This window comes from Pteronotus mesoamericanus, unplaced genomic scaffold (assembly GCF_021234165.1).
Source record: "Pteronotus mesoamericanus isolate MK-2021 breed Mesoamerican mustached bat unplaced genomic scaffold, CSHL_Meso_final scaffold_507, whole genome shotgun sequence".
Taxonomy (NCBI): domain Eukaryota; kingdom Metazoa; phylum Chordata; class Mammalia; order Chiroptera; family Mormoopidae; genus Pteronotus; species Pteronotus mesoamericanus.
The window spans coordinates 9,286,731-9,313,168 of NW_026555319.1; the positions used below are offsets into that span (position 1 = coordinate 9,286,731).

Below are 26,438 nucleotides of genomic sequence, written 5' to 3' on the forward strand. Positions count from 1 at the left end.
CAATGGACAAATCCACTGCTAGGTCCAAGTGGTCTCTCTGCAACATCTGAAATCATCAACTAGAGACTTTTCTCTGGCTTCTGAGACATGCCCTTTCTGGTTACTGTCCCACATTGCTGATCATTCATCTTCTTTGGTCTATTTCTCCTTGGCCCTCACATGGTGGTGTCCACAACTCTGTCCTTAGTTCCCTCTTTCTCTGATACTATGTCCTGTCCCTAGAAGATCTCAGGTTCCTAAAGCTACCACTGCTGCCATATAATAATGATACCTGACTTTTTGTCTTTAATCCTGACACTCTCTTGAACTATAGATTTCCATCTCTGCACTTCTCTACTTGGATACCCACGTAGCTCAGATAACATGTTTACAACTTAGCCAATTATCTACGAGGCATCCAAACTCACCCCTCCTTTTATTTATCTTGGTAAAATGATGACCCATTTCACTGTTATCAAACCTATCTTCAAATGGTCACTAAGTTATCTCTCTTAAATATTCCTACTTCCTAAATGTTTCTCAAATCTTCCTCCTTCCTCACCATCTCCATTAGTATGTTCTCTCTTAGTACAGGCCTTTATTCCTATTTCCCCCTGGACTATTACAATAGCTTTCTAACAGGTCTCTTTACCTATATTTGCCACATTACTGCCAGTATCTGTCTATAACACAAATCTGATCCTGTCACTTTCCTTCTTTAAACTGGCTTCAGGAGCTCTCCATTGCTTTTACAATAATGTTCAAATGCCTGGCCTTTGAGGATCTGACCCCTGACCATATACCTGCTTCCCTTTACACTCCTGTTATACTCATTGTTCCTCAAATGTGCTGTCCTCTTTCAGGGTTTTGAATCTGCCTACACAGTATCCTCTGCAACAATAACTTTTCCTTTTCTGCCTGTTTGGCAAACTGTTACTCTTTAAGGCTTATCTCCATGTGAAATCTTCATAGATTACCAGGCAAATTCCCAACCCTGGCTTACCAAGACCTTTATAACCTTTTTATTTTGGGCTCCCATAATCCTCCTCCTCAAAATTTGGGCTCTTGCTAAAGTTCTTTCAGTCCCCAAACGCACACTTTCCAACTTTGGAACTTTGCCTATGTAGATTCCTTTCCATGGAACCTGTTTACTTAAATGAGTTTCTTCAAGCTTTTGGGCTTTTGCTGGGAAGCTTTCCCTAGACCAGATTAGTTGTTCCTACTTATCCTCCACAGCCCTTTGGCTCCCACTTCAAAGCCCTTATTATGTTTTATTTCTCTTGCTTAATTATCTGACCTTCTTGTTTGACTGGCTAAAGTGTGAGGACAGGGACCAACTGTTGTCTCTCTAGCTCACACTATCTCTGAGCCCAGCAGGTGCTGAACATAGATACTTAGCAAAAGTTTATTGAATGAATGTGTCTGTGCATCTTATTCGTTTATGCGCGACATTAGTTGAGCACTCTTTGACGAATGAAAATATGATATTATATATGGAATCTATCACATCTTGCCCTCAAAGTCCCTATGCGCTTCAAGTCTGATTTAGCATGGTACTCCTTGAGTTCCATCTCATAAGACACATTCCAGCAAGTATCCACATCGGCTTGGCTGTATTCAGCGTCGTCATTTCCTCAGTTCTCTGGGCAGAGAAACACCAACTTCCTAAATTTGTGCAAGAATCATCTTGGGAACAAAAGGCTGGATCTTGAGTTTTCTTGATTCCCAAAGCTCTTGAGGCCGTGGCACCGAACCTAACCACTTACCGCTTGAGAGGCCATCATTTCATTTATACTCTGTTCATACTGCTCTGCCAAAATGGCAAGTTTTCTCGTCTGCTCATCTTTCAGTGTCTTTAAGATTGTTTTGTGCTCATTCTTTGGAGTAACTTCCAACTGGTGATTCTTGAGTGCTTTATACTGTTTGGTCTGTACTTTGCAAGTGTCCTGAAACTGTTTTTTAATTTGCATTTCCATGGCCTGTGTGAAAAAGTGACAAAAAGAAAATAAAGACACATAGGTAAATACAGAAAGGCTTCCATTGAAATAACACAATACAGTTGCTGGGACCATCTGTCTTTTGATGCAGTGACCCACATTACCAGGCAATAATAATGAAAATAATACATATGACACAGGTAAGAGTTAACTCTACCAATACTTTTGGTTTTATATTAAATTAATAGAAGTAATTTTGTATTTCTAAATGGATTAAAAATACGAATTGTTACACGGGACCATAACTCTAAGCAGATTGTGGCATACTACGAAGCTCAGTTTGTTAAAAATCTGCTAATTATTTTAAGTTTCCTACTCAAAATCTTTAGTTTCTTCTATTGTGTGTTGTTTTACCCCATGCCCCTGATTTCCAAATGAGAACAAGGATGGCAATGTGTAAAGCCAGCTCTCACTGCTCTGTGTCTCCTCCTTGACAATTCCATTAAATTTCAGCATAAATAAAAAGGGAAAGTGACTTTAGTTATCCTCCTCCCATTAAGAGGTTATACTTGCATGTAGCAACATCAAATATGCATTTGGGCAAGGAGAAGGTGGGTGTGTCATAAGTACAGAAGGCATTCCCTCGGGTTGCCTTATAGCTACATGTACACTTCATGAACACTTGGAGGAGCTGTGATTACAGGGATCACTAACTGGCAGGTTAGGATTTGGCTAGAGAGGAGCATGGCCAGAGTGATGGAGGCTGGCCTCATATCTGTATCAATACTAACAATGTCTCCCTTGACACAGAGCAGTGGTTTAGTCCACACAGTGCGTACTGCTCATTTAGCAGCCGGCTAAAATCGTCTGGAGGAGGGTGAGAGGAGCTCCACACCTCTAGTGCAGGGGTAATAAGGGTCTGGCACATCTAGATTCATTCCTGACCCCCATGTCCATGACAGATGTCACTAATAAATCATACTTTTTCATAAAAGCTTGGCTGTGGCTTTAGAGTTTTTCTCAGTACAGTAGCAGTCAAGGTAGTGAGAGCTACTGGTATGACAGATGAAATTTATCTCCCCTCTACCTGCCAGGTAACTTTCTCATTTCCTGGTTTTATGTTGTTGGTCCATACATTATAATTTTTAAAAGGGCAGGTCATGAAGGGGTCAGAGAAATTGCATAACGGACATAAAAAGGGAGAGATCATCTTGTATAAAGGCTGTCAAACCAGCTTGTCCAGCAACGACTCTAAAGAGTTTGTTATACACAGATTCTTGTGCTTTGCATATCGAGAGTCTCATTCTGTAGGTGTGGGGCCCAGAAATTTGTAATTTTGAAAAGTTGCCCAGGTAACTGACAATCATTCATGTGTGGGAACCACTGATTCAGTCCCTCTGGGAGCACAGACAGGGAAATACTTCTATGTCCTCTTACCTTTAAGTTTTTTGGCTGTTGCCGAAGTTCCATGACATGCTTTCTGTGCAGTTCCCTTTCTCGCCTCTTATTGTACTCCAGCTGGTTTTCCAGTTCAGTCTGGTGCTGTAGACGGATCAGATCCATGCGTAGCTTCTGTAACGTGTGCAGCTGCCTGTACTCTAGCTCTCGGGTGGACTCGTCGTGCCGGATAAGCATGGCATGCTCCATCTCCTTCTGGGTCCTCTTCTTATTTAGTTCCTGCATGCAGGAACAAGAGATAAAATGGAGAGATATGAATGGAGATGGGCTGGATGGAATTCACAGCTGAGGGATGGAAAGGAATGGCACTACCAACTCTCTGAATTAAACCCACCAGTGTTCGGCAGCGTAACCCGGTGAGATTAGATTAACGATTCCTAGAGATTTAGGTTGTGTATATGGGTCCACCATTTTTACAAGATGGGCAACTTCACAACTATTACAATTACTCCGTCTATAACATGTGATTACAGTGGTACCTCAGTACTTGTCATCAATTCGTTCCAATGGGTGGTGAGCAAGTGACTAGTGGTGAAGCATTTTCTCTTGTGGGGCGGCGTCATGACTCATACAAGTTCTAGCAAGTGCAATGAGTGGCAAGCAAGCACTGAGTGCTGAAGCATTTTTTTCTCACAAAATGCAATGAGGACCAGGTCTGACAAGTTCTGAAGCTGATGAGTACTGAGGTACCACTGTAATTCTATGTGAGCCTTTCTTACCTCACAGAGTTGCTGTGACCCTTAATTAGATGGTGTGCTATGCACAGGTCTAAATAAATGTTTCTTCAGTGAAACCAGTGGTTATACCCTGGCTGCCCATTAAAATCACATGAGGAAGCTTGTAAAACATAAGACGACTGAATCCCACAATGTGAAATTCAGATAATTGTCTGAGGTGGGACCATGACATCAATATTTTTAGGGTCCCCAGGTGATTCTATAACACAGTCAGAGCTGAGAATTGCTAAAGCAAACTGGTATGTCTGCGATGTTCTTATGGGAAAATACCCTGTTTTATTTTTCCTTATGTTTCAGAAGTAGGCCAATTATCTATTTTTTTAAAATCTCAGAGTTCACAGCATGCTGAGGAAAAGCAGGGATCTCTCCCCTTTCATCTTGTCCATTATAGTCTGTTTGATCATTTCTAGTTCTAATCATTCTGCTCTTTCCAGTTCTATTCATGTCTTTCTCTTTTATTGAAGGGGAGAAAGGAAGGAAACTAGAAAAAAAGGGAGAAGGGGGAAGTTGAGTGGAATTTTTTTCATTCACCAGTTCAAGAATATTTCCTGAATGACACTGTATTAAAAATCTGAACCATGTGCTCTGGTGTATAAAAATATTTACTAAGCCATGACTTTGTCCTCAACTAGCTAATATTTTACTAGGGAATTGTAACAGACATGGGTTGAAGTATACGCTCAGCTCACAGCTAAATGAGTCCATCTATTTTTTCTGTACTAGAAATTTGGAATTGAGATTCTGAGACAGTTAATCTTTACTAGCATAAAGGGTCAGACAAAAAATACGTATGTGGTAGCTATATGCTGTATGAGGGTTGAGTGATTAGAGAGGAAAGGTGGGCTTCAGAGCAAAAATGAAAAAGAGAGAAAAAAAACAAGTGCAGGGGACATATTGATGCTCAAGTTCCTGACCAGTTCTAAGCACACCTCTAGGTCCAGCTGTATCACTGCAATTGGGTTTTATGAAACATTCCTATATTTCTGTAGCAAACTCCCTGCTTTTGGCTTAAGCTAGCTCAAATAAATTTTAGTAACATGCGAACAAAGAACCTTATAATTAATACAGGGAAATAAGTTTTATGTATAAATTTTAAAAAGAAAAAGCAAGTTGGAAATCTTTGTTAAGTGTGTAAAAGAGGTAAAGATTTTATGCTCTAAGATGTCTGAAAAGGGTGATATTACTACTAGTTAAAAAGACTGAGGAAAGGGGAAAGCTTTCGAGCTGGGCACTAAATTAGAACAATAGGGGGCCACTTTTCTCTAATGGGATCCACTATGAAAGAAAAATGCAAGTCATTTATTTTCATAGAATTACCAGTAACATTTTTATATTGGTGTGGATGAGAATATCTTGTTTATTTGGGTTTCTATCTATTTAAATATAAGTCCTTTAAACAGCCCAGCATCTACTACTGGAGGAAAGTTGTTAATCAATCATTTATGTATTCAACAAGTCCTTGTTGAGCACATCCCATGTGCCAGGACTGTTGCAGGCACAAGGGATAGAGTAATGAACAAGTATACCCCTTCATGGAGGTAGTGGGAAAATATCAGAAGCACAATTTACAGTTGCTTTGAGGAATAAAAGATAATATCCCAGAGCATTTCCCTCAATCTCCTCCTGCATTTTTCTTTTCCATGTTCTAGTTTTCCTCTTACCTGGGCCATCAAATGTCCTCTTTTAAAATTCACTAACTGGCCCCTAGGTGGCATTAAAGGACAGTGAGCTCTTCACAGAGACTAAAGCTATTCCATCCAGTCCAATGACCAAGGGAACACCAAGGAAAGCCCTTGAAATGGGTAAATGTTCTGTTCCTAGATCACTATGTCATTTTGAACCTTTGAGTACCAAGCCTCTCCATACTGGGCATTTATACATTCCACATTTTCCTAAACTAAGGAGTTCAAATTGTATCTGAGCTGTCCAGAGCCATGAACCTCAGGGGAAAAAAATTAAAAGATCGAAGCAAACAATACTTTTCAGAAGAAATCACATGCTTCTTTTTACGTTTAATGGAATGCTATGGGATGCTGTCCATCATAATTACCTGGGTTACAAACCACCCAGCTAATTCTGACATATACTAAAGTTTGAGAATCAATGGAAAAATACTCAGTGTGAGTCAGTTTCAGCTCTTCCATTGACTCATATATGGCTTTGGGCAAGTCTCTTAATCTACATTTTAGTTTCCACAGGTTGTAAAGCTGAGGATAACTTTTCCACCATGAACTACCATTCTTGTGAAAACGAAATGAAAGACTGTAAGAAAATGTTTCAGAATACATAAACATGTCATTATGTTTCTGTACTCAGAAGTGAATACCTTAAAACTAGTTTTTATAAACTATTAGAAAAGTGAAAAAAACATGATACTGGAATGGCTTTTCTGTTATAATAGTAGTCATTCCATTTACTTTTAATTCCTACATCTGAGTTGCTAAGATGTAAGTTGATAAGATGCCTGTAACATTATAAACCATGGGGAAAAAAAATTACTCAGCTTATTAGGAGCCCAGTGCTGTGCCTACATAATAATGTGAAACATGCTTTCAAGTTTTGAAAGTGGCTTCATATATTTTAATCCTACTTGCAACCCTATATGGTGGTAAAATTGTAGGAATTTACCTCTTTTAAATATGACAGTAAGGAATTTGGGAATTGCAGAAATGAGGCTAAAACTCAGGTTTTTAGATTTTCAATATTTTCCACTAAAAGATGCCCTGGTGAAGGCTTATATTTTTCTGTTTTATGTCTTTTCAGTCTGCGCTACAATATTCTGAAGAATTCCTCTGCTCTAACTAGACACTCTGCAATGGTTACTTCACCTGTACAAATGACAATTTATGGTAGAGCCACACCATGTGTACCATTAGCTTAAACAAACTCAACAAAGTAAGCTGAGATAAAAATACAAATGCAGATGTAACGGCACAGGTGATTCTGCCCACCAGTGCACTCAGTGTACGCATGCCCTGGCAGGAGTGTGAGACGGGAGACATCTCATGCTTCGAGCATCTCGCCAAGCTGAGCATGAGCTTAGTATTGAAACATAAGTATTTTCATATACCATGGCCCCTAAGCACATCACCAGACTTTATGTGAATCTACCTCCTACCGTCTGTGTAAAATGTGGATCCAGGGTGTGTCCCCTAATAAGCCCTTCCCAACTGCGACCCATTCATTTTATGTAAGTTTCAGTGGGAGTGCTATTGACTTCTTTAAAAGCAGCTGATCTCACTCAAGTCAAAATTTTTGTCCCCATGCCCTCTGAGGTTGAGTAAAAACTTAAAATTCAAACTTTTAAATGACGATATTGTTAGTCTAAGACATTTCATGCTTTCTTAGTTTCAGTTCTTAGTTTCATGATTGCTTAGAAAAGAGCAGGCATCTGTGTGCAGTGATGATAGTGGAAGAGGCTCAACCTAGTCTATGCTGATCTTTCAAAAACTTTTTTTCTTAAATAGAGAATTGCTAATACTCACTTTTGACAAAGATACAGGAAAACAGGTACTCCTTGTTGGTGGGAGCACAAACCCTTTTGGAGGTCAACTGGCGATATCTATTAAAAATCTAAATGTATATATTCTGACCCAGAAATTTCACTTGTGAGAATATATCCTATCATATGTGTAAAAAGTTCTCTGTACAAAGATGTCCTCTGTAGCATTGTTAGTAATACTGTAAAACTTAAACTAAACATCCACTGAGAAGCACGTCATTAAGTAAATAATCTTATAGCCAAAAATACTATTAATGGTTAAAAAAGAATGAGGCAGAGCTGTATGTCCTAGATAGTAGAAGACAAAAAAAGTTACAAAACAGTATGGTAGACATATGGGGAGGGTTTTGTTTTTTGTTTTTTATTTTTGTAGGTTCAGTATCCCTTTCCCCTTCTTTTGTTAACAGGCTTCTCTTTTTTCCAAGAAACTACTCCACCCTTTCTGGAATCAGGAATTAAGGGAGTAAGCATGTGACCCAATCAAGTTCTAGCTCTCCTAACAATTTGAACCCTAAGAAGCAATGACAAAACTTAAACATGGTTGGAGGATACACATTCAGAAGGGGGTGCCCTGAACAATGTCCATTGGCTCTTGTTCTTTGGGTCATGGGAGTTGCTTTTCCAGCTTGATTCTTCATCTTTTCCAGTGTAATTCTTCAGCTCTGTCATCTATCCTGTTAACCTTCCAATAAATTCCTCTCCATACTAAGTCAGCCAGTTTGTTTCTATTGCTTACACATCGAATAAACCACTGATACTAATGCAACTTTATTTTGTAAAGCTAAAGTTCTATATAATATATAAGCAGCAGTTATGAATATATACAGGAGGGGACCCCAAAACCTGGAATTTATTTATAAAAATGTATGTGTATTTATTCTTACATGTTTAAACTTCAGTCACCTTCAAAGTTCTCTCCATTTGATGCAATATACCTATGGAGACATTTTTTCCACTGCTCAAAACAGTTTTTGAAGTCGTCAATTTTGACGCCTTTTAGTGCTTCTGCTGTTTTTTGTTTCACCTCTTCCACATGGGTGAAACATTTTCCTTTGAAAGATTTTTTTCATCCAGGGAAACAAACAAACAAAAAAAAGTAGCTTGGGGTGAGATCTCATGAATAGGGAGAGTGGGACACGGGGGTCATGCCATTTCTGGTTAAAAACTGCTGAACACTCTGCATGATGTGGACAGGTGCACTTGTAAATCACCTGCCACAAAATGGGCAAACACGGTGAAAGAGTCTTTAAAAAAAATTCACTGAAGCCAGACACAGCCTCTTACAACAATGCCAACTGGTGCACTGATACAGTGGGTTCCTAGAGCACTCACCTAGCAGGGGAAGCCTGTTCTATAGGGGGTCCACCCATCAAAAGATAATTCTGGTTTTTTGGGGGAACCCCTCATATGGACAGAAAAAAACTCCTGGAAATACAGAAATATATGTGCCAAATTAATGATGACTTTCTCAGGGTAGAGATTGGATGGGATGGGAATATCAAGAGCTTTTACTACTCAACCTTGTATTTTTCTCTGTTTGTCTTTTTTCAATGTTCTTTGATTACTTTTGTAAACAGAAAAAACATTTCCATGAAGAAGGCTCTGGAATAAGATCAAACAAAAAAAAATCTGGACTCTCAAGAAAAGTACCCTCACTGAGCTATTCTTTGCTTAATTGGTTAGAACCTGATATTAATGAAGTCATGAATATAGTTTCTATCATTTTGGGGGAATAATGGTCTTCTATAACATTTATGGGCATTAACTGTCCCCTTAGCCTCAGACTTTTTCTAAATACGTGCTGTTAAAATGACAATAATAATTGACAGATAAAAAGAATCCCAAACACGTTACTTCCAACTGGCTATTGGATTTTTTTTTCATTTGGACTTTTCTGTCTCCCAACAAACTCAGCATGTCTAATATCGAATTAGTTTGGTTTCTTACCAATGCCTCTCTAAGCTTTCTTTGTTTCTGCCCAAATCTGAATTTCCTTGAGTCTTAAACCATAGAAATAACTTTGATTCTACCTTCATTTTTTCTCTCATATCCTATCATATGCCAAGTCCTGCTTCTTCTACTTCAAAATATGTTTCAAACCTACATTCTTTTGATAGCTACCATCACCATCTTTGTCTATGCCCTATTTCCTACCACCTAATTTCTTTGCTTTTCGTTTCTTCCCTCTAATCCAGTGTTTCTCAACCCTCCCCTCCCCCCCCCGCCCAACCCATTACTGTCCTCATCAGGAATCCTTTTAGATTTCCCCCTTCCCTGATCATTGCCACCCCTGAAATGGAAATACCACAGATGTACTGTACACATGCTTACATACTGAGGCCCTTTGGAGGGCCTCCAACTGCTGCAATAGCTAAGACTCCTCCAGTACAAGAACCGCTTTCACCCCCCGAGAATTCATATTCTCTCTAATCACTTTGTGTGTAGCCACTAAACTGGGCTGATCTCTCTAAAGTAAAATTTTAGCCGTATCATTGACTGGTTCAAAAATGTTCAGCAGTTCCTCCTTCTTCCACTAAGATGAGATAACACAGATAGAGTCTGAGCCTCGCCCATAATTATATGTGGTCAATAAAATTGAGTTTGCACCACCCTTTTGTCTTCCCATTTGAATACTGCTGTCCAAAAAGTGACACCAATTCACATTCCCATTACATGTACCTGAAGTGCTCATTTCCCTCATGCAGGGGACTACTGGGTTTTAACAAACTTGGTGTTTTTATCAATGTGCTAGCTCATTTGTGAGGTTTCTCTTTCTCTGATTATTCCAGGTTCCAGTGATTTCCTATTGAACTTTGTATCTGCAACTGATTCACATTCCCTATTCCTCATCTTAGTGAAAAACATCACATTCATCCAATTTCCCAAATTAGAAATTTTGAAGTCATTTTTTACTCCTCCCTCTTCTGAAATTCTCATACCAGTTCTGCTTCAGAAATGTCACTCACATCTAATCTCCAAAAACTTATAAGAATCTTACAATGTTGGGTAAGGAAGATAGACGCTAATTAAAAAACAACCACAACTAATTTCTCTCTCCCCTCATGGCCCCTTCCAGGTGGAACTGGAGAAAGAGCATCTAGCTGATCTCACTGTACTTGACTTCTCCTCACTCCAGCCTACCCCACACTGATGCATTAATCCTTCAAAATAAAGACATCTCATCATCACTCCCCTGCTTGAAAACCTCTGATGGCCACGCAGCTGCCTTCAGACTAAAATATAAATGCTTTGGCTTAACAGAAAAGGCCTTCCACATTCTGCTTCCAACTACTCTTGTTCTGACACTGCACTCCCCATACCCAGAACCCTCGGCATCTCTTCAATCACTGAATCCTACAAGCCCTTTCATGACTATATGTCCATGATATTTTATTTATATGTCTATTAGTATTGTACCTAATATAGTCTATTGTAATTAGTCTTTTACATGTCTATTTTGCTTCTTAGACTTAGGGCTACTTGAAAGAAGGAGTACAGCTTCTTCGAAGCTCTGGCGTCTCTAGCACAGGGCCTGGCACAAAGGGGGCGCTCTCTAAGTGCTGGATGACTGAATGAATGAACTTAGCTGTAGGGCATCATATTGTTTTTTAAGTGTTTGATGTGGAGTCACAAAAAAACAAGTCTTTGAAAAGCAGGCTGAAAGCAAAAGTTCTACTACTTCTTTTGATTCTCTACTGCATGATATGGCTTATGAGTGTTAAATAAAACTCTGTAACATTTATTTGGAAAAAGCTGATTTCTTGTTTTGTACATGGGCTTCCTCTTATCAGTGGTAAATTCATTCTCTGGCTTTTTGTATACCTACTTTGTGTCAGGCCCTGTGCTTAAGTCTATAAAGCCCAGTGATACAGGGATGGACAAAACAGACATGGTCATGATCCTCACAAGACTTCGTGTCTCGTAAGTCAATGACAATAGTTAGAAACATAAGTACCTCCCGAATGTTCTGCTGCTCCACCTCGTGCCGCTTGATCATTATTTTCCGCTTGAAGAGACGACAGTTTTTGTCATAGTACAGTCTCTGTTGAGTGAGAAGGTGGGCTTCCTCTTCAGCCTGTGTGTGCTGCAAGTTCTCTTTATGCTTGGATATCCGCTCTTGCTTTTCTTTCTTGGGTGTGCTATGGTCCTCATTCATCTCCTTCACAAAAAAAGGGCGGGGGGAAACCCATACCGGTCTCATTAGTGAAAGGAACTATAATAGTTTACTACAATGGTAGATTAAATTATTTGGAAAGCAAATGAGAATGCAAAGACAGAAAGGTTTGGTGTTGCATATCTCCTTCCCCAACATTTAAAAAAAACCCAGTTAATTGAATATTAAATGAGAGGGAGACTTGTTAGTTTCCATGTCTCTGAGTTTTCAACTCTCAGGCATTATTTGTTCACCTATTCAATCAAATACACATATATTGAGTCCCCATCATGTGACAGGTACTGTGCAAGGTGTAAGGATACAATGGTGAATAAAAGAACATGGTATCTACCACCATGGGGCTTTTCAGTCTAAAATAAAAAATTAATCAAAGAACATTATAAATTAACTAAAAGTACTGTGATAACTACTCTGAAGGTAAACTCCTGGTTCTAAAAGAATGTTTAGTAGAAAATATTGGATCTTGGTAACAACTTAGCTAAAATTTGAGAAGTTGTAGGCATTAACTATCAAAAAGGAAAGGGAAGAATACTCTGGGTAGGGGAAACCACATGCGAAATGCTTAGGGTGGGTTAATTGAAACATGGCATGTGTGCTCAAAGAACTGAAAGGCCAGAGTATGGTAGAGTGTCACATGAGATGAGACTGGACAGGACAGGACTACTTGAGGCCTTATAGGTCGAGTTAAGGACACTGATTTTTAGGATAGGAGAAATGGATTTTGTATGGGGGGTTATCATAATAATGAGATGCATTTCAAAAAGATACTGGCTGCCATGTGGCAAACAGAATAAAGAAAGCAAGCGTGTGTCCATGGAGACAGCTAGGAGGCTAGTACAAAGGTCCAGGTGAGAGATGATAGTATCTGGGACAAAGGAGGAGGCACCTTTGAGAAGTAGACAGATTATTAAAGACAGGAGATAATTGCAAATGTCACTTATTTGAATTTTAGAAAAAACAAACAGTCTTTATTTGGGATTATAAACCACCTATATTTTCAAAAGGACAAAATTCATAATTCCCCATATGGGCAAAGGGAAGAAAGCAGTGAATCAGAACAATTAAAATGGTAATCTATGAGGAAAGTAAGATGGCTACTCTTAAAGAAAGTAGAGTGTACTCTCTTTCATTCATACTGTTCCTATGGACAAGCTTGACCCATAATATTTGGTTAACTACTTACTCAGTGAAATCTCCTTTAATTACTAACACCTATTTTTAAAAAAGATTTTATTTTATTTTTTAGAGAGAGAGGAAGGGAGGGAGAAAGAGAGGGAGAGACACATTGACGTGCAAGAGAAACACTGATCGGCTGCCTCTCACATTCCCCCAACTCAGGGTTTAGCTTGTAATCCAGGCATGTGCCCTGACTGGGAATTGAACCAGAGATGTTTCAGTTTGCTGGCTAGCACTCAATCCACTGAACCACACCAGCCAGGGCTAACACCTATATTATTTAATGTTTTGTGATCCAGACTATTTTGATTATTTTTGTGCTTAGTCAAAAAGTCCTTGTAAATCATCTTTTCTGTTCCAATGATGTCTTAAGTGAAATATTGGAATCAACAAGAGCATGAGCTGTTTCCAGCATGGAGTAAGCTGGGATCACACTAGGAAGGTGGGGTGACTCATTTCTTGATGCCATGACTTCACTACTAGGTTTGGCATTAACCACTATACTGCATACAAAACTTCAAATATGATCATAAAAATTCACTCCAAAATCAAGAATAAATTATTTCTAGACCATCCATCATTCTGTATTATCTGTGACCCTGTTATCTATCAACAGTGGAAATAATAGAAATTGTTCTGTCATCTCAAGGACAATACCTTTAAATATATCAATACTAAATATATATGCCCCTTTAAATAGTATGAACTAAGCTTTACTTCATAAGGAGTAATATTAGCTTTGCACAGAAAGGCTTATTGAGGCTATCTCAAATGGGTTTAGGCTTGTTTTCCATCATGAGCGTGCTGAGACTTGTGAGTTTAGGCCTGTAGTCTCTTCCACTCGTAAGTCTGAGTATGGTGAACCGAAAATAGCCTTATGCCTGAAGACTGAGTGGGGACTCTTGGATGCTGTTCTGTAAAAGAACCTCCTAGAAATGTTCACGCAATCTCCCAATACTTGGGTATTAAAAAAGCTTGAAACGGTGGCCACAGTCCTGTTGTACAGCCTCCAGGGCATGAGTAAGCACTGGGCGTTAAAAATAAGAATGCATTTCCAGCTGGGAAAATATCAAAATTTCTTTACGAGAAATTAAGGTTATCTCTGTGATCCAGAAACATTGTTCTGTTATGACCTAACAACTAGACTCAAGCAGTAATTAAGAGAAAATGGAGAGTGTGGTCCCTATTAGTTGGGGCTATTTTTCACTACAGCTTGGTTTTCTAGAACTTTTGGTGTCAGAAACTCTTCCCCTCAGGCTGGGCAGGGCAAACACCAATTTTTGTCAGGCCCAACAATTACCAGTGGCACGTCTGGGCAGGGCAGAAGGCCTAGGGGCCCCACCCTCAAACATTTGCTTTCACTTCCTAGTTTAAAAAAGAAATGAAGAGGGACCTTGCTAAGTTCCATATTGTTAACTTAGAATCTGAGCCCGAATGAATGATTTCATATACTAGAACAATGCCCCATATTGAATTTTATTAACACCTAATACACTAATAGTCAACAAATAAGAATCCTAAGCCTTATGAGAAGGAAAGCCTATGGAACTGGAGGCAAAGGCAATTCACCTGTAAGTACTGGTAAAAGGAGAACTGGAGAAGTTGGAGCTTTCAGACCAAACTGCAGTTCCTCAGGAGGCCTCTCTAAGGCCACTAGTGGTCCTCAACCAAACATTCAAGAATTAATCATTCACTTATTAAATATTCACATGTACCAGACACAGGGACCAGTCATGGACAGAAAAAAAGAAAACCCACACCACACACAAACCCTGCCCCGCCCCCCAAAAAACCCAACCAATCATGGTCTCTGCATATGTCACTTGTTGGCCAGCAGGCCAGTAGGGAAAGTAGCTTAAAGAATCGCTGAAAAATGTGTAATTAAAAAGTAGTATTATGAAACCAGAGGCACCTGTCTTAATTGAGGCAGTCAGGAAGGGTTCCCTGAGGCAGTGATACTTAAGCTAAGGTACTAATAAACAATCCTAAACCTTACAAGGGGAAGGAGAAGAAATAAACAGCAGAATTGTGGTCAGGGAGGGACTGAAGGTGAGGAGTGGGGAGAGCATCCTGGAGGAAGAAACAGTATGAGTAAAGACCTTTGGAAAGGGCAGAGCTTGATACATTTGAGGAACCAAAAGGTGACTAATGTGGCAGAAGAGTTGGGGGTGGGGTAAGCAGGTGGGGAGAACACTAGTGTGAGGCGAGACTGGAGGGGAGGCTGGTAGCAGACCATGTAGGGACTTCTAGTATTTTGAGCTGAAGAGCAATGGGAAGCCAGTAAATGTTAAAACCATGAAGGGGTATGACTAGACTTATGGTTTGAAAAGATCACTCTGGCTGAAGTGTGGTGAATAAACTGGAAGTAAGCAAGAATGGCTTCAAGTCAGAACAAATGGTTCTTGAAGTGTGGTACCTGGACCACAAGCACCAGTATCACCTGGGAACTTGTTAGAAATGCATATTTCAAACTCTTCTTCAGACCCACTGAATCAGAAAATCTAAGGGTGGGCTAGCAATCTCTTTTAATAAGCATTTCAGGTGATTCTAATATAAAGTTTGAGAATCAATGCTTTAGACTACATATTGATCACAATGTAAGAAGAATCAGTTTTAAGTTCCAACCATTCTAATGGCAAACTGGAACTACAAATATTAGTGTTCTTACCTCTTTTATTTTTTCCTTACAAATCTTATACTGCTTCTTCTGACTTTCTAAGAAAGTTGTCAAATCTTTCTTTTGCTGGGCCAAGATCTGTTGCTGGAACTTCTTCTCATCTGCTGCAGCTACCTTTGCCTGTAAAAATAACAAATATGATCTTGATGAATTGTTTTTCACACAGAATTGAGCTATATATTCTCCAATGCATTAAAAGTGTTCATAAATGCTAAATAATGTAAATTTTGTAAAAATTAATTAAAAGCAAAATAAGAAAATGCCTGCTCTTATTTTCCTGTATCTTAAATAAAAAAATTGAAAACTTTACCACTAAAAATATATTCCTAATTATGGGAAAAATGTGAAGGAAAACCATAAACACACACACAAAATACCTGGGATGAAATACAATCCACAACAGTTAGACACCAGGACATTTTGGGAGGGCTCCTAAGTGGATTGAACACAGACCAATTAAAAGACAACCCAATAAATATTGGTTTCTGAAAGTGACCAAATCTAAGTTTTAGGGAACCATTCAATAAAGCACATATGTAAATGAGATACTTAACAGCTAGAAAGGGAATTATGCTTCATGGTTCTTTTTTATGTATCTTATCTAACATTTAGGATCCATTAACAATTCTTCCATTATGAACAACTGTCTTCACATATTTACCAAGTCAAATTCCCAAGAAAAAATCTGACTGGTTTATTTAATCAACATCATCCCTCTTTGGGCTGAGGTTTTCATGCCAGGCTGCCTCACAGATGGATGGCTGCTGGGGGAACGCTTCTTCCACAATTCTGAGGTTTCCTTTCATGTGGAGAGAACCTGATTACTGAAACACCCCTGGCACCCTGTCCCCAGTCACTCCATTCTCAGGGAGCACATGTTCACCCTGCTCTTCTGCACTATGTAAGTCTTATGAGGGGTGACAGGCAAGGCGACTGGTTTAGCACGAGTAATGCCTGGGTAGGTAGGTCTGGTTTTGTTCAGCAGGATTAGGCCTATTTTTCTTCAGACAGAAATCACTTCATCCATCTAATATTTATCAGTAATAAAGGTGGTATTTTGACTCTCTATCTACCTTAACCTCTCGTGTGTTTTGAAAATTAATTTAGAACCTGAATGGGAGAGAGAAATGTTCTCTAGAATACCCAAGCAACAGCCAGATTAATTACTTTCTGCAGCTGGTCAGGTGACCATCCCTAGTCCAATCAGCTGTAGGCAGGGATTATCATCACTAAAAGAGACTATTTGTAGAGCAGTTTTCCTTCGAAGAGGACTGTGGGTATGGCAGGCACAGTAACAGACCCGAAGTGTGCAAGTTTTCATAGAATAGAAGCATTAAAAAAAAAAAAAATTGTACCCAGACCCCCAGTGAAGGACTGATGCTTGAAGAGACAAGAATGTGATACACACCTTTAGTTACTATTTTAATTTTTAATGATAATTTCAAGGAGCCCCATAAAGCCATCCCCATTCCCCTACTAAAGCAACACTGTTCCTTTATCACCAAAAATCACACCCCTCCTGCCTCCTGCTAACATGATTCCCCCGCCCAGAACAGGCCTGGCGTGGCTGTGGCACAAAGGCATGCATGCACATACTGACCTCCTTTTCTATGATAGCCACTTGCTTCTTGGCCAGCTTCTCCAGCTCGATGGACGAGTTGTTGGCATGCGTCTCCACCTCCTTCTGTAGCTTGAGGCGGTGCTCGTCCATCTCAGCCTTCAGCTTGTTCTCCAGGGCGATCAGCTGCTTCTGGTGCTGGCGCCGCATCCGCTTATATCCTGACATCTGTTCCCGCAACTCGTTCTCCTGCTCATGCTCATGGATCTGCCGTGTAACCTGATTTGGGTTGGGGAACAGAACTCAGGTAACCAGGTTCATTGTAACCATCAATTTACCTACTATTACCTGAACATTTACCTGTACCAGGCACTGTGCTGGGTGCTCTTTGTATACTTTATCTTTAATCCTAAAAATCATCTCATTCACTCAATCATTTTATTCATCCATAAGGTAGGTATTACCACCCTCATTTTGTAGATTAAGAAACTGAGACTTGACAGAATTAATTTATTCTTTCAGCCAAAATATATTTACACGTTTTTGATATGTCATTATATCAGGGGGTGGGCAAAAGTAGGTTTACTGTTGTGAGTGACATTCTTTTGAGTTAATAAAGCTATTGTAATAATCATAACCTGCATGTCTTTTTTCATATGAACAACTGTAAGTCTACTTTTGCCTACTCCTATATATGCTCAAGGTCAAGGAGCTAATAAGTATAGAATTGGGATTCAGACCCATTTCCGCCTGATTCCAGAGCCATACTATTTCCACTATATGAGTGTTTCTCAACCTTGGCACTATTGGCAATGAATCGGATAGTTCTTTGTTGTGGGGGCTGTCCTGTGCACTGTAGAATGTTTGGCAGCATCTCTGACCTACCTACCCACTACAGTCAGGTAGCACTTCCAAGCCAAGACAACAAAAAATGTCTCTGGACATTGCCAAATGTCCTCCCCCAAATGTCTCCTTTGTGGGAGGGGGATGATCCCTCGGACTGAGAACCACTGTACCATATCATACTACTTGTTTTTTGTTCAGAATCATGTCTAACAGTCATAGGAATCTTGAATATCCTCTCAAAAATAGTTTGAATAGTTTGAAATATTATTAATATGAATCAAGAGAGAAAGAACTCTCTCCCTTTAAATCATCTGTCTCCCTCCTCTCCTTCTTTCCCTGCAGAAGAGATGTTAAAAAACTATAATACATCTAACTTGCTCTTCTTAAGAGGAAAAAACATTTTTTGTGATTTCTGGATGGCCATTTTTCTTAGTAGTTTTTGCTTAACCCATTCTCAACTGAATAGCCAACAAACTGAAGACTGCAAATGTGAATTTTGATATCTCATTTCTACCCATTAAACCTTTTCTGATTTTTCAGTCCTTCCTTCAATTTATCACCATTCTTTATTTTCCTTTCAGACTCTCTGGTAACTTCCTTCTCATTTTAGAAAAAAATTTTAATTACAAGATTATAACTTTAGTTTTGTTTTTCAAAAGCAATTTAGTCACTCCTATCCACTATAAGCCACTTCTCAATCTAAACCTTAAACAAGTTTTACTGGAAAATTTCATGCTGTTATTAGTTCTGTCTACTATTTTCAGTTTATGGGTGCAAGCGTATTTTTACAAAGGACAGTTTGTTTCTCTGCTCTTTTTAGAAGGTGTCCCTGCGTATTAGACTGAGCCCATACTATCAGAAGAGTACTGTTCTGTAACTGGATAGTATTATCAAAGTACACCATTAAACATTAGCCGAACTTTGAAACCTTTCCAGATGAAACTCTCAGTTTCATATTCATTTCTCTTTTCTAAAGGACAATCCTCTTTAAAGTATGAGGAATAAGAGTAGACAATATTTCAAGACCAAAAAGGGATATCATCACCAAAGAGGCACCTAACTCTTTAAATATTATAAATAATCTATTTTGCCAGCACAATTATGTGTTTTCTAATGGACTCATTTCATGATAAAAAAGAAAGTAGTTTGAAATATATATGTATATTTCAATTTCTCATGTTTGTGCCTTCTTGAGGTTCAACTGTAGGGATTAAAAACAATTCCAATCAACAGAAAGGATACCATTTAGTCCTTTCTGAACTCGCTTGTTTTTAGACAAATATGGCAGTAAAAATGTCTGTTTGAGGGTAAGTAGTTTGAGAGACGTTTTATCTGTGTACTTATTTTTTCTTATTTTAGTACTCCTTTATTCAGATCCCCAAAGTTGAGGCATGGCACATTCTAAGGCTATCATGATACATTTAAACTCGCCAGGAGAATGTTTGACTGGTTCGTGGTCAATAAAATAAAGCATGGCCATTTTCCTAAATCAGACAGCCTAAAGATAAAACAGAAATGGGCTGTGTCAAGAGCAATTTTCTCTCTTAATTGGTGGGTGAGTCTTTGGGAAAAGGGTGGTCCTACTGCATACTAGATCATACAATTATGTGGCAAAAATAAATTACAAAGCTCAACATGCTAGCATTGTACATCATTAAATTCCAGGAGAGACACTTGCTTTAAAATGCTTCTCAAAATTTGGATAATCATCTTAAATTCATAACATCACCTTCCATTTGTACAACTAAGGTTTCTAATTTTCAAAGTAATTGTCTTTTTAGATACAGATAGTTTTATATTTCCATGCTCAAGCTATATAGATGAATGTAAATAAAAGTACAACTAGATGCTTCACTTGTGAAGTCTAACATGAAATTTATTTTTAAGAAATGTTGCCTATAGTTATGTATGTCTCTGTGTTTTAAGTTTAAACTTCATGTCTTATGAATACACTATTTTGTCAAAAAAATAAAAAAAGAGCTCATAATCTGTATCATGCTTTATGATTTACAAAGTGCTTTCTCATGTAATTTACCTCTTTTATTTTTATGAAGCCTGGGATTTGAACTAAGGACCTATGGTTCTGAAATTACCTGAGAAAATTCATATCACCAAGGCAAAAATGAATGAAACCTTCCGTTATGAAGTAATGAAGGGAATCAATACCCAAACAATCAAAGCTGAAGAGAATGCTAAGTCCAAGTTACAAATTGAGTAAGTCTGAGAATGAGAAGAAGTTATGGAAATGCAGGAGTTGTAGTTTTCACAATCATGGTTTCAAAAATGTGATCAACTAAAAGCAAGAAGTTTATCTTGTACACACAGTAGGTTGCTTGGAGACAAATCTCATTCTAGTCCTTACTATATAACTGACCTTGGGCAAATTACTTAGCCCTTGAAACCTTTCAGTATTCATATACAAAGAGGAACCACTCCTAGGAGGACATTGCTGATAAGATAACATTTGTGCCTAGAAAGGTGTTTGACAAATAGGAAATGTTCAATAGATGTTGGTTCCATTTCTTCTCCTGCCAAACTCTGAGTAATCTGTCTCTTTTTCTCTCCACTAAGCATTTCTGCTAATGAGGACATATACCAGAAGAAGTGGATCTAAGAGAAGGGGCAAGTTTAACAATAAAACTGTACTTGTATCCAGGTTGTGGATTATAAAATGAGTATGTATAATTTCTAAATTTGAATTACGAACTATAGCCATTCCATTCTACCTGATTTAATTCCAGCAAAATGTGGCCTTCAAACACACCATGTCACCCAAAGTGTGTGATATGCCTACCCAGTATTTACACAACACCTCACTAAAAGGCTGATCAGCAACTTACCAGACATAAAAGAGGAGCATGGTGGCTGATAATGTTACCCTCTTAGAGATCAAAGCCAACTTACAAGATTAATTAATTATATGTAAGGATTAAAATAATGCTTATGGTAAAACTGGCTACTCTCAGAACTTAGAACAAATGAAATTTATAGCAAGTTCTTAAAAAGAATACAATGAGTCACATTTTGGCATTAAAATTTTGACATTCCACTCTTTAGAATACCTGGGGGAAAAATGTCTTAAGTTCACACGAAAAGTAATGACTGATAACAGGCAATTCTGCCTTATACAGAAAAACTGACAAAAAGAACTCTGCACATTTATAAATTCAAATTCTGATGTGGTAGCAGGGCTGGAAGAGACTTTATTCATTAATTTGCCCATTCTTGCATTTAACACATGTTTATTGAGAGCCTTGGGTTATGTGGGATGGGCATATAGACTGGGCCACGCAAGCAAACCATGGTATCAGCAATGATTTCAGTGAGATTAAGAAGTTAACAGAAAGGAAAGAGGAGATATAAAATATTTTGATAAGCATCCTCTGATATGCTATCCAGGAAGAGAACATAGTTTTAAACATTTAGAAATAGAACAGCAGGGCTCATGAGAGGTGAAACAGTAGTATTCATTGCTGAGGCTCTAATATTTTTATGCTTGTCTATCAAACTCATTTAGGTACCCAATTTCACAACTGGCTGAATAATTAGGTTGCATATTAAAAAATCCAAATGAAGCCCTGGCTGGTGTGGCTCAGTGGATTGAGTGCTGGCCTGTGAACCAAAGGGGTGCCGGTTCAATTCCCAGTCAGGGCACATGCCTGGGTTGCAGGCCAGGTCTCTGGTTGTGGAGCACATGAGAGACAAACAGACATTAATATTTCTCTGCCTCTCTTTCTCCCTCTCTTGCTCTCTCTGTAAAAATACAAAAATAACAAATCTTTAAAAATTAAAAAAAAAAATCCAAATAAAGACTCCATTTTTATATGAACTTCTCTACTGAATCTGTAAAACCAAAGTCAAAGAATATATATTTGCTTATATAGAGCAATAATCATTTTCTTCTATATGCTTTTCTGGAAATTAGAAACTAAGAGTTTTGTGTCCCTCTCCCTAATGTGTATTCTAAAATAAATTCACCTGTGTAGCAGCATTCCAGTGAGAATTCCTTCATAAGATGCAAAGCAGAATTGTCTGACAGATAGATATGGTCATGGAGCTCTTTATATTAACATTTATTATGGGAACAGCCAGTGACCCAGGACATTATGAAATTTTAAGAAGAAATGACATCAGATGTAATATTAGCTGAAAACACTCTCATGGGTCACTAATCTAATTAAAATATCAGGATCTCCATCCACCAACAATAGAAACTGAAAAACATATTTCAAAGACCCAAGAATTCCATAATTCTGAATAATGACATAAACAATTCCTTTCTCCAAATAATGAATCAGCCAGATATGAACTTTCTTGCAGAAGAAGAAGAAAGAATAAATTTAAAAGGTTCCACAAAATGCCTTTACTTTTCCTATTTTTTCAAAATAAGGTCAATAATCTTTCCCTTAAATGATTAAAATTAAATGTATAGTTCTTAAATTTCCTTAGGGTTTCCTCTGGTATCAAGGTTGGCAGTCCTTGCTTTTTCTTTGTTACAAATGCAATTGTCTAGGGTGCATAATAAAATAAAAATCTCAGTTTTAAGGTACCAAAATAATAAAAATATCCAGCTGTAAAAGCCCATAGCCCATGGGCTTCATATATTTGCCAATGACCCCATTCAGATGCACAATATAAAAGAAATGGTGAGGAGAAAAACCACATAGCCAGACTTCCTTTAAGCTATGTAGAAAAGATAGGCTGATAAAACAAATTTGAGAAACAATATATATGTTTTTTTTCAGTTTGCAAGTCTCTTTAAAGCATACACTCATCACTTATTTGTCTAGCACTATAATTGAAAATTTCATTTCTGAACTCCCCATTTTGCTGTTCCCTTTTGGGTCATTCTGTGGCTCGTTATCACTTCTAGAAGACTGTAAAGAAAGAGTAAAACCTAAATAAATAAATAAATAAATAAATAAATAAATAAATAAATACAGTACTGCTACCAATTATGATAAAAGGAGAGAGGTTTCAACAATTTGACTATTTGTTATAGTGGACCTTCATTTTTCCACAATCTTGCTCTTACTCTTATGTCACTTAAGTAATTTTGGTCCTTTTTCATTTTCAGTTGGGATCCATGAAATACAGTAAGAGTCATAATATAGTTTAAAAACTAGATACTCCTTTTTGATATTCCAGGATACTGATTTATATATTCCTAATGAAATTAGCCTTTAAAATAACATAATGGGTAGTACTTGATAATATACATTAAAACATTCATCCTAATAGTTAGATTGTTCAAAATGGAATGTGGGATCATACAACATCATATCCCTTTTCTCTTCCATTAATTATTTTTTCCCTAAGAACCACTAGATACAAACACTACTAAACTCTGATAAACTCCCATCAATCCCACTGTGATTCCCAAAGCATTACATTTGGAGAGGGTTTTTCACAAAAAAAACAACTTATTTTGTGGCTACAGCAACAGCCTATCAGCTACACTGTTTTTAACTTAATACAGTGGCAGGGGCCTTTTAGCAAATCAAAAGTCCACCAGAGAGACAGATCCCAGCTGTTCTCTGGATGGGTGCTAGGAAGCCTGTAGGATTCAGAGGGTTCCTGAGGACTTTGCCCACAGCCCTGAGGTGGCCTAGCAGGGAAGCAGTTTTCATTATCCATACAGAGGAAGACTGTGATGGCTGGTATATGCACAGAGCAGCCCTGGGTGAGTTCACAAACGCAAACGTAGGATCATTCTGGCATGGTAGTAGTAGTATCTTACTTACTAGGAGGTAGGAGAGGTCATGAATATATGATGTGGGAATGAGGGTGTGGCAAGTGAAAAAGAAGAGAACCTGTCCCAGAGAGGGGAAATCCACTTGGTGTAATGTCTGCTTCACATTCAAAACCTGCTTGTGGTGCTCTGATTCTTAGTGGTTGTTCATCTTTTCTCCTCTCATTTCAACATGAACAGGTCTGAATAAAGGTTACAAGTCTCACAACAGTCGGTAGTACGTAGTAATATTCCATAAATACCATATTTCTTCTTTTGTCAGATATCATGGCTTGAAGATATTTATTATTTAATATTTCATGCTTTATTTAGACTCAGAAGCATGTTTTTTAGGTGCTTAACAATCACTAGGAAATACATAGTGGACATTTTAAGATCTCCATTACACAGTATCGCATTCCTTTAAAATGAAAAATTGCCCATAAAAAATTACAAAAAAAACTTCTATACAAAGGAACTTAAAGGCAGGCTTATTATTTATAAGGAGTCTATGTTCAATTGCTTGCTTTTAGACAGCAGCAGGAACAGCAATATGTAGGTGCTTTAACTCCCATTTTCCTTATATTTGGGGTTTAAAAAATTATAATCCATTACCAATTCCAAAAGATAATTGAAGCCTTTTAAAGACTTGAGAAATAAAAGTGGAAATTGGGTTTAAAAAATAGGACAAGAAAAATAATCATTTCTGGGTCGGCCTCGGATGATGTCATCATAGGTTCTAAATGTAATAGCCAGGCAGTGTAACTCTTCCTGCACATGTAACCTCTAACATCAATTTGGGCAAATCAACTAATATTTCAATAATTTTTTGGCTAAGAAGTGAGATTCAGAAGCAAAAGATTAAAGAGAGTTTAGAGTGCCAAGGATGAAACGATGTGAGTGTGTGTGTGTGTGTGTGTGTGTGTGTGTGTGTGTGTGAGCGCGCACGCGCACGCGTTGGGGACCAAGGGGAGGAGGCATGAAAACTAACTCTTCCAGCACACACCCCTTTTGCTACTACAAGGGCATCCAGCAATCACATTTGCGATAGTAAAAATGCTGAAGGATCCTACAGTATCTTTTTTTCCACAACCATCCCTATCCTCTCCTACAAAGCCCTTCTTGCTTTATTGGTCCCATGAAATTCTTCAGGGGTTAAATGGGGAAGTGCAGCCACTACCATTGTTGCAATAAATAAATGAATGAACCAGAACGAACCAGCAATCCATCCCTGGGAAGCAAGTATCTTATTTTCCACAATTACATACAGTAGCCGGCAACCATATATTTTTAAAAATTGTGTTTTATCTTTTGATGTATGTGTATACATTATAGACACACATGAATCTATATAAAAAGAAGCATACTGCCCTGCAAACACATACATCAAATACCTTTAAAATATTTTTAGCATTACTATTTTAATGAAAAGACAAAAATAGCTTTTAAAAAATTAGATATGTTAGCAACTTCATCTTAAAGGCCTTTCATTTTGCACATACAGCATATATAAATACACACACATACACACACACAGACACACAAAGGTTTTTTTCCCATGCCGTAGACAATGCTAAAATATCTGAGATCAGGTTGCTATGCCAACAGATTTTTTCTAAAATGAATAAAATTATTAGGAGGGAGAAAACATTCTTGACTCCTTTCCTCCCATCCATGAAGCCGAGAGAAGCTCAGGGAGGGCGAGAGGCTGCCAGATGGGGAGGAGGGGAAGGAAGGGAAGGTGAGTAGAGGGGTGTTTGCTTACCAAAGATGCTGATTTGATCGTGGCAAAGCGCTCTCTGTTCCGGTAGTGGAGGGCCTGGCTCTGAACTGACTGGGTAGGCCGTGGCTCAGGCCTGGGATCGCCGTGGCCCGCCTCATCCCTTATGAATACATGATCCTGCAGAAATGGATAAAAACAAGGAGAAAGTCCAGCTGTGCTCTTTCCTCGCCGGCTGCCTCTCTCTCACCCCTCTTTCTGCACAAGCACTGCTGTTTGAAATGCATAGTTTAGCTCTCTGCTAGTCCCCGCAGCTCCCACGGTACAAAATGAATAAGCAACACATTGCAGCCTTCAGTTAGGAATGTCAGCTGATCGCTAGTGGGATGCCTTCTGAATCCCTGGCAGGCTTTTTCTTTACCTCCAGAATCACATATATGCAAAAGAAAAAAAGAATAGAAAAAACAATGCAATGTACAGACTCCTTAGAACAGTTTGTTTAAGATGCTGTAACCAAATAATTCCTTTAAAAATGTCATGTCCATGTCTAGCCAGGAGGATGCTGGTTGCTTTTAACATAAAAGCGAGCCTCCGCCTCATTCCCTTGAAAGATCTGCTTTCTCAATTTAATTTTATTTGAGATCTGTTCGGTAGGATCATCGTTCTGCCTAGAACCAGTGTAGGCTTGTGCTGAACTGCCTCTCTATCTTGTGCTGGGAAGATTCGGCAGTCACTGAGGGATCCTGCTTTCCAGTCATGATCGTACACAGTTCTAGCACCTTCTCTCTACAGCTTCTGAAAGGATTTTTTTTTAGATTTAAAGAGACAGGCATACAATTTTAACCAAATGCTACTTTCACAAATTCTTCCTCAACTCAGTCTCGGTATGCTCACTAGAGTGCGGAAGGCTGGAATTTAATGCCCTTGACTGATTTAATCAAGT

The 26,438-nt window shown here is 38.4% G+C and overlaps 1 protein-coding gene across 3 annotated transcripts in view; it reads right to left on the bottom strand.

Moving 5' to 3' along the window:
• TAOK3 (TAO kinase 3) overlaps positions 1–26,438 on the bottom strand; it is a 140,055-nt gene that overhangs the window by 6,223 nt on the left and 107,394 nt on the right. For all 3 annotated transcript variants that reach the window (XM_054594158.1, XM_054594159.1, XM_054594157.1), the window contains 6 exons: positions 25,541–25,675; positions 17,241–17,477; positions 15,632–15,760; positions 11,569–11,772; positions 3,354–3,593; positions 1,746–1,958 (listed from right to left, as the gene is read on the bottom strand). In XM_054594158.1, coding sequence (XP_054450133.1) covers positions 1,746–1,958; positions 3,354–3,593; positions 11,569–11,772; positions 15,632–15,760; positions 17,241–17,477; positions 25,541–25,675 — 1,158 coding nt within the window. The remainder of the gene's footprint in view (positions 1–1,745; positions 1,959–3,353; positions 3,594–11,568; positions 11,773–15,631; positions 15,761–17,240; positions 17,478–25,540; positions 25,676–26,438) is intronic.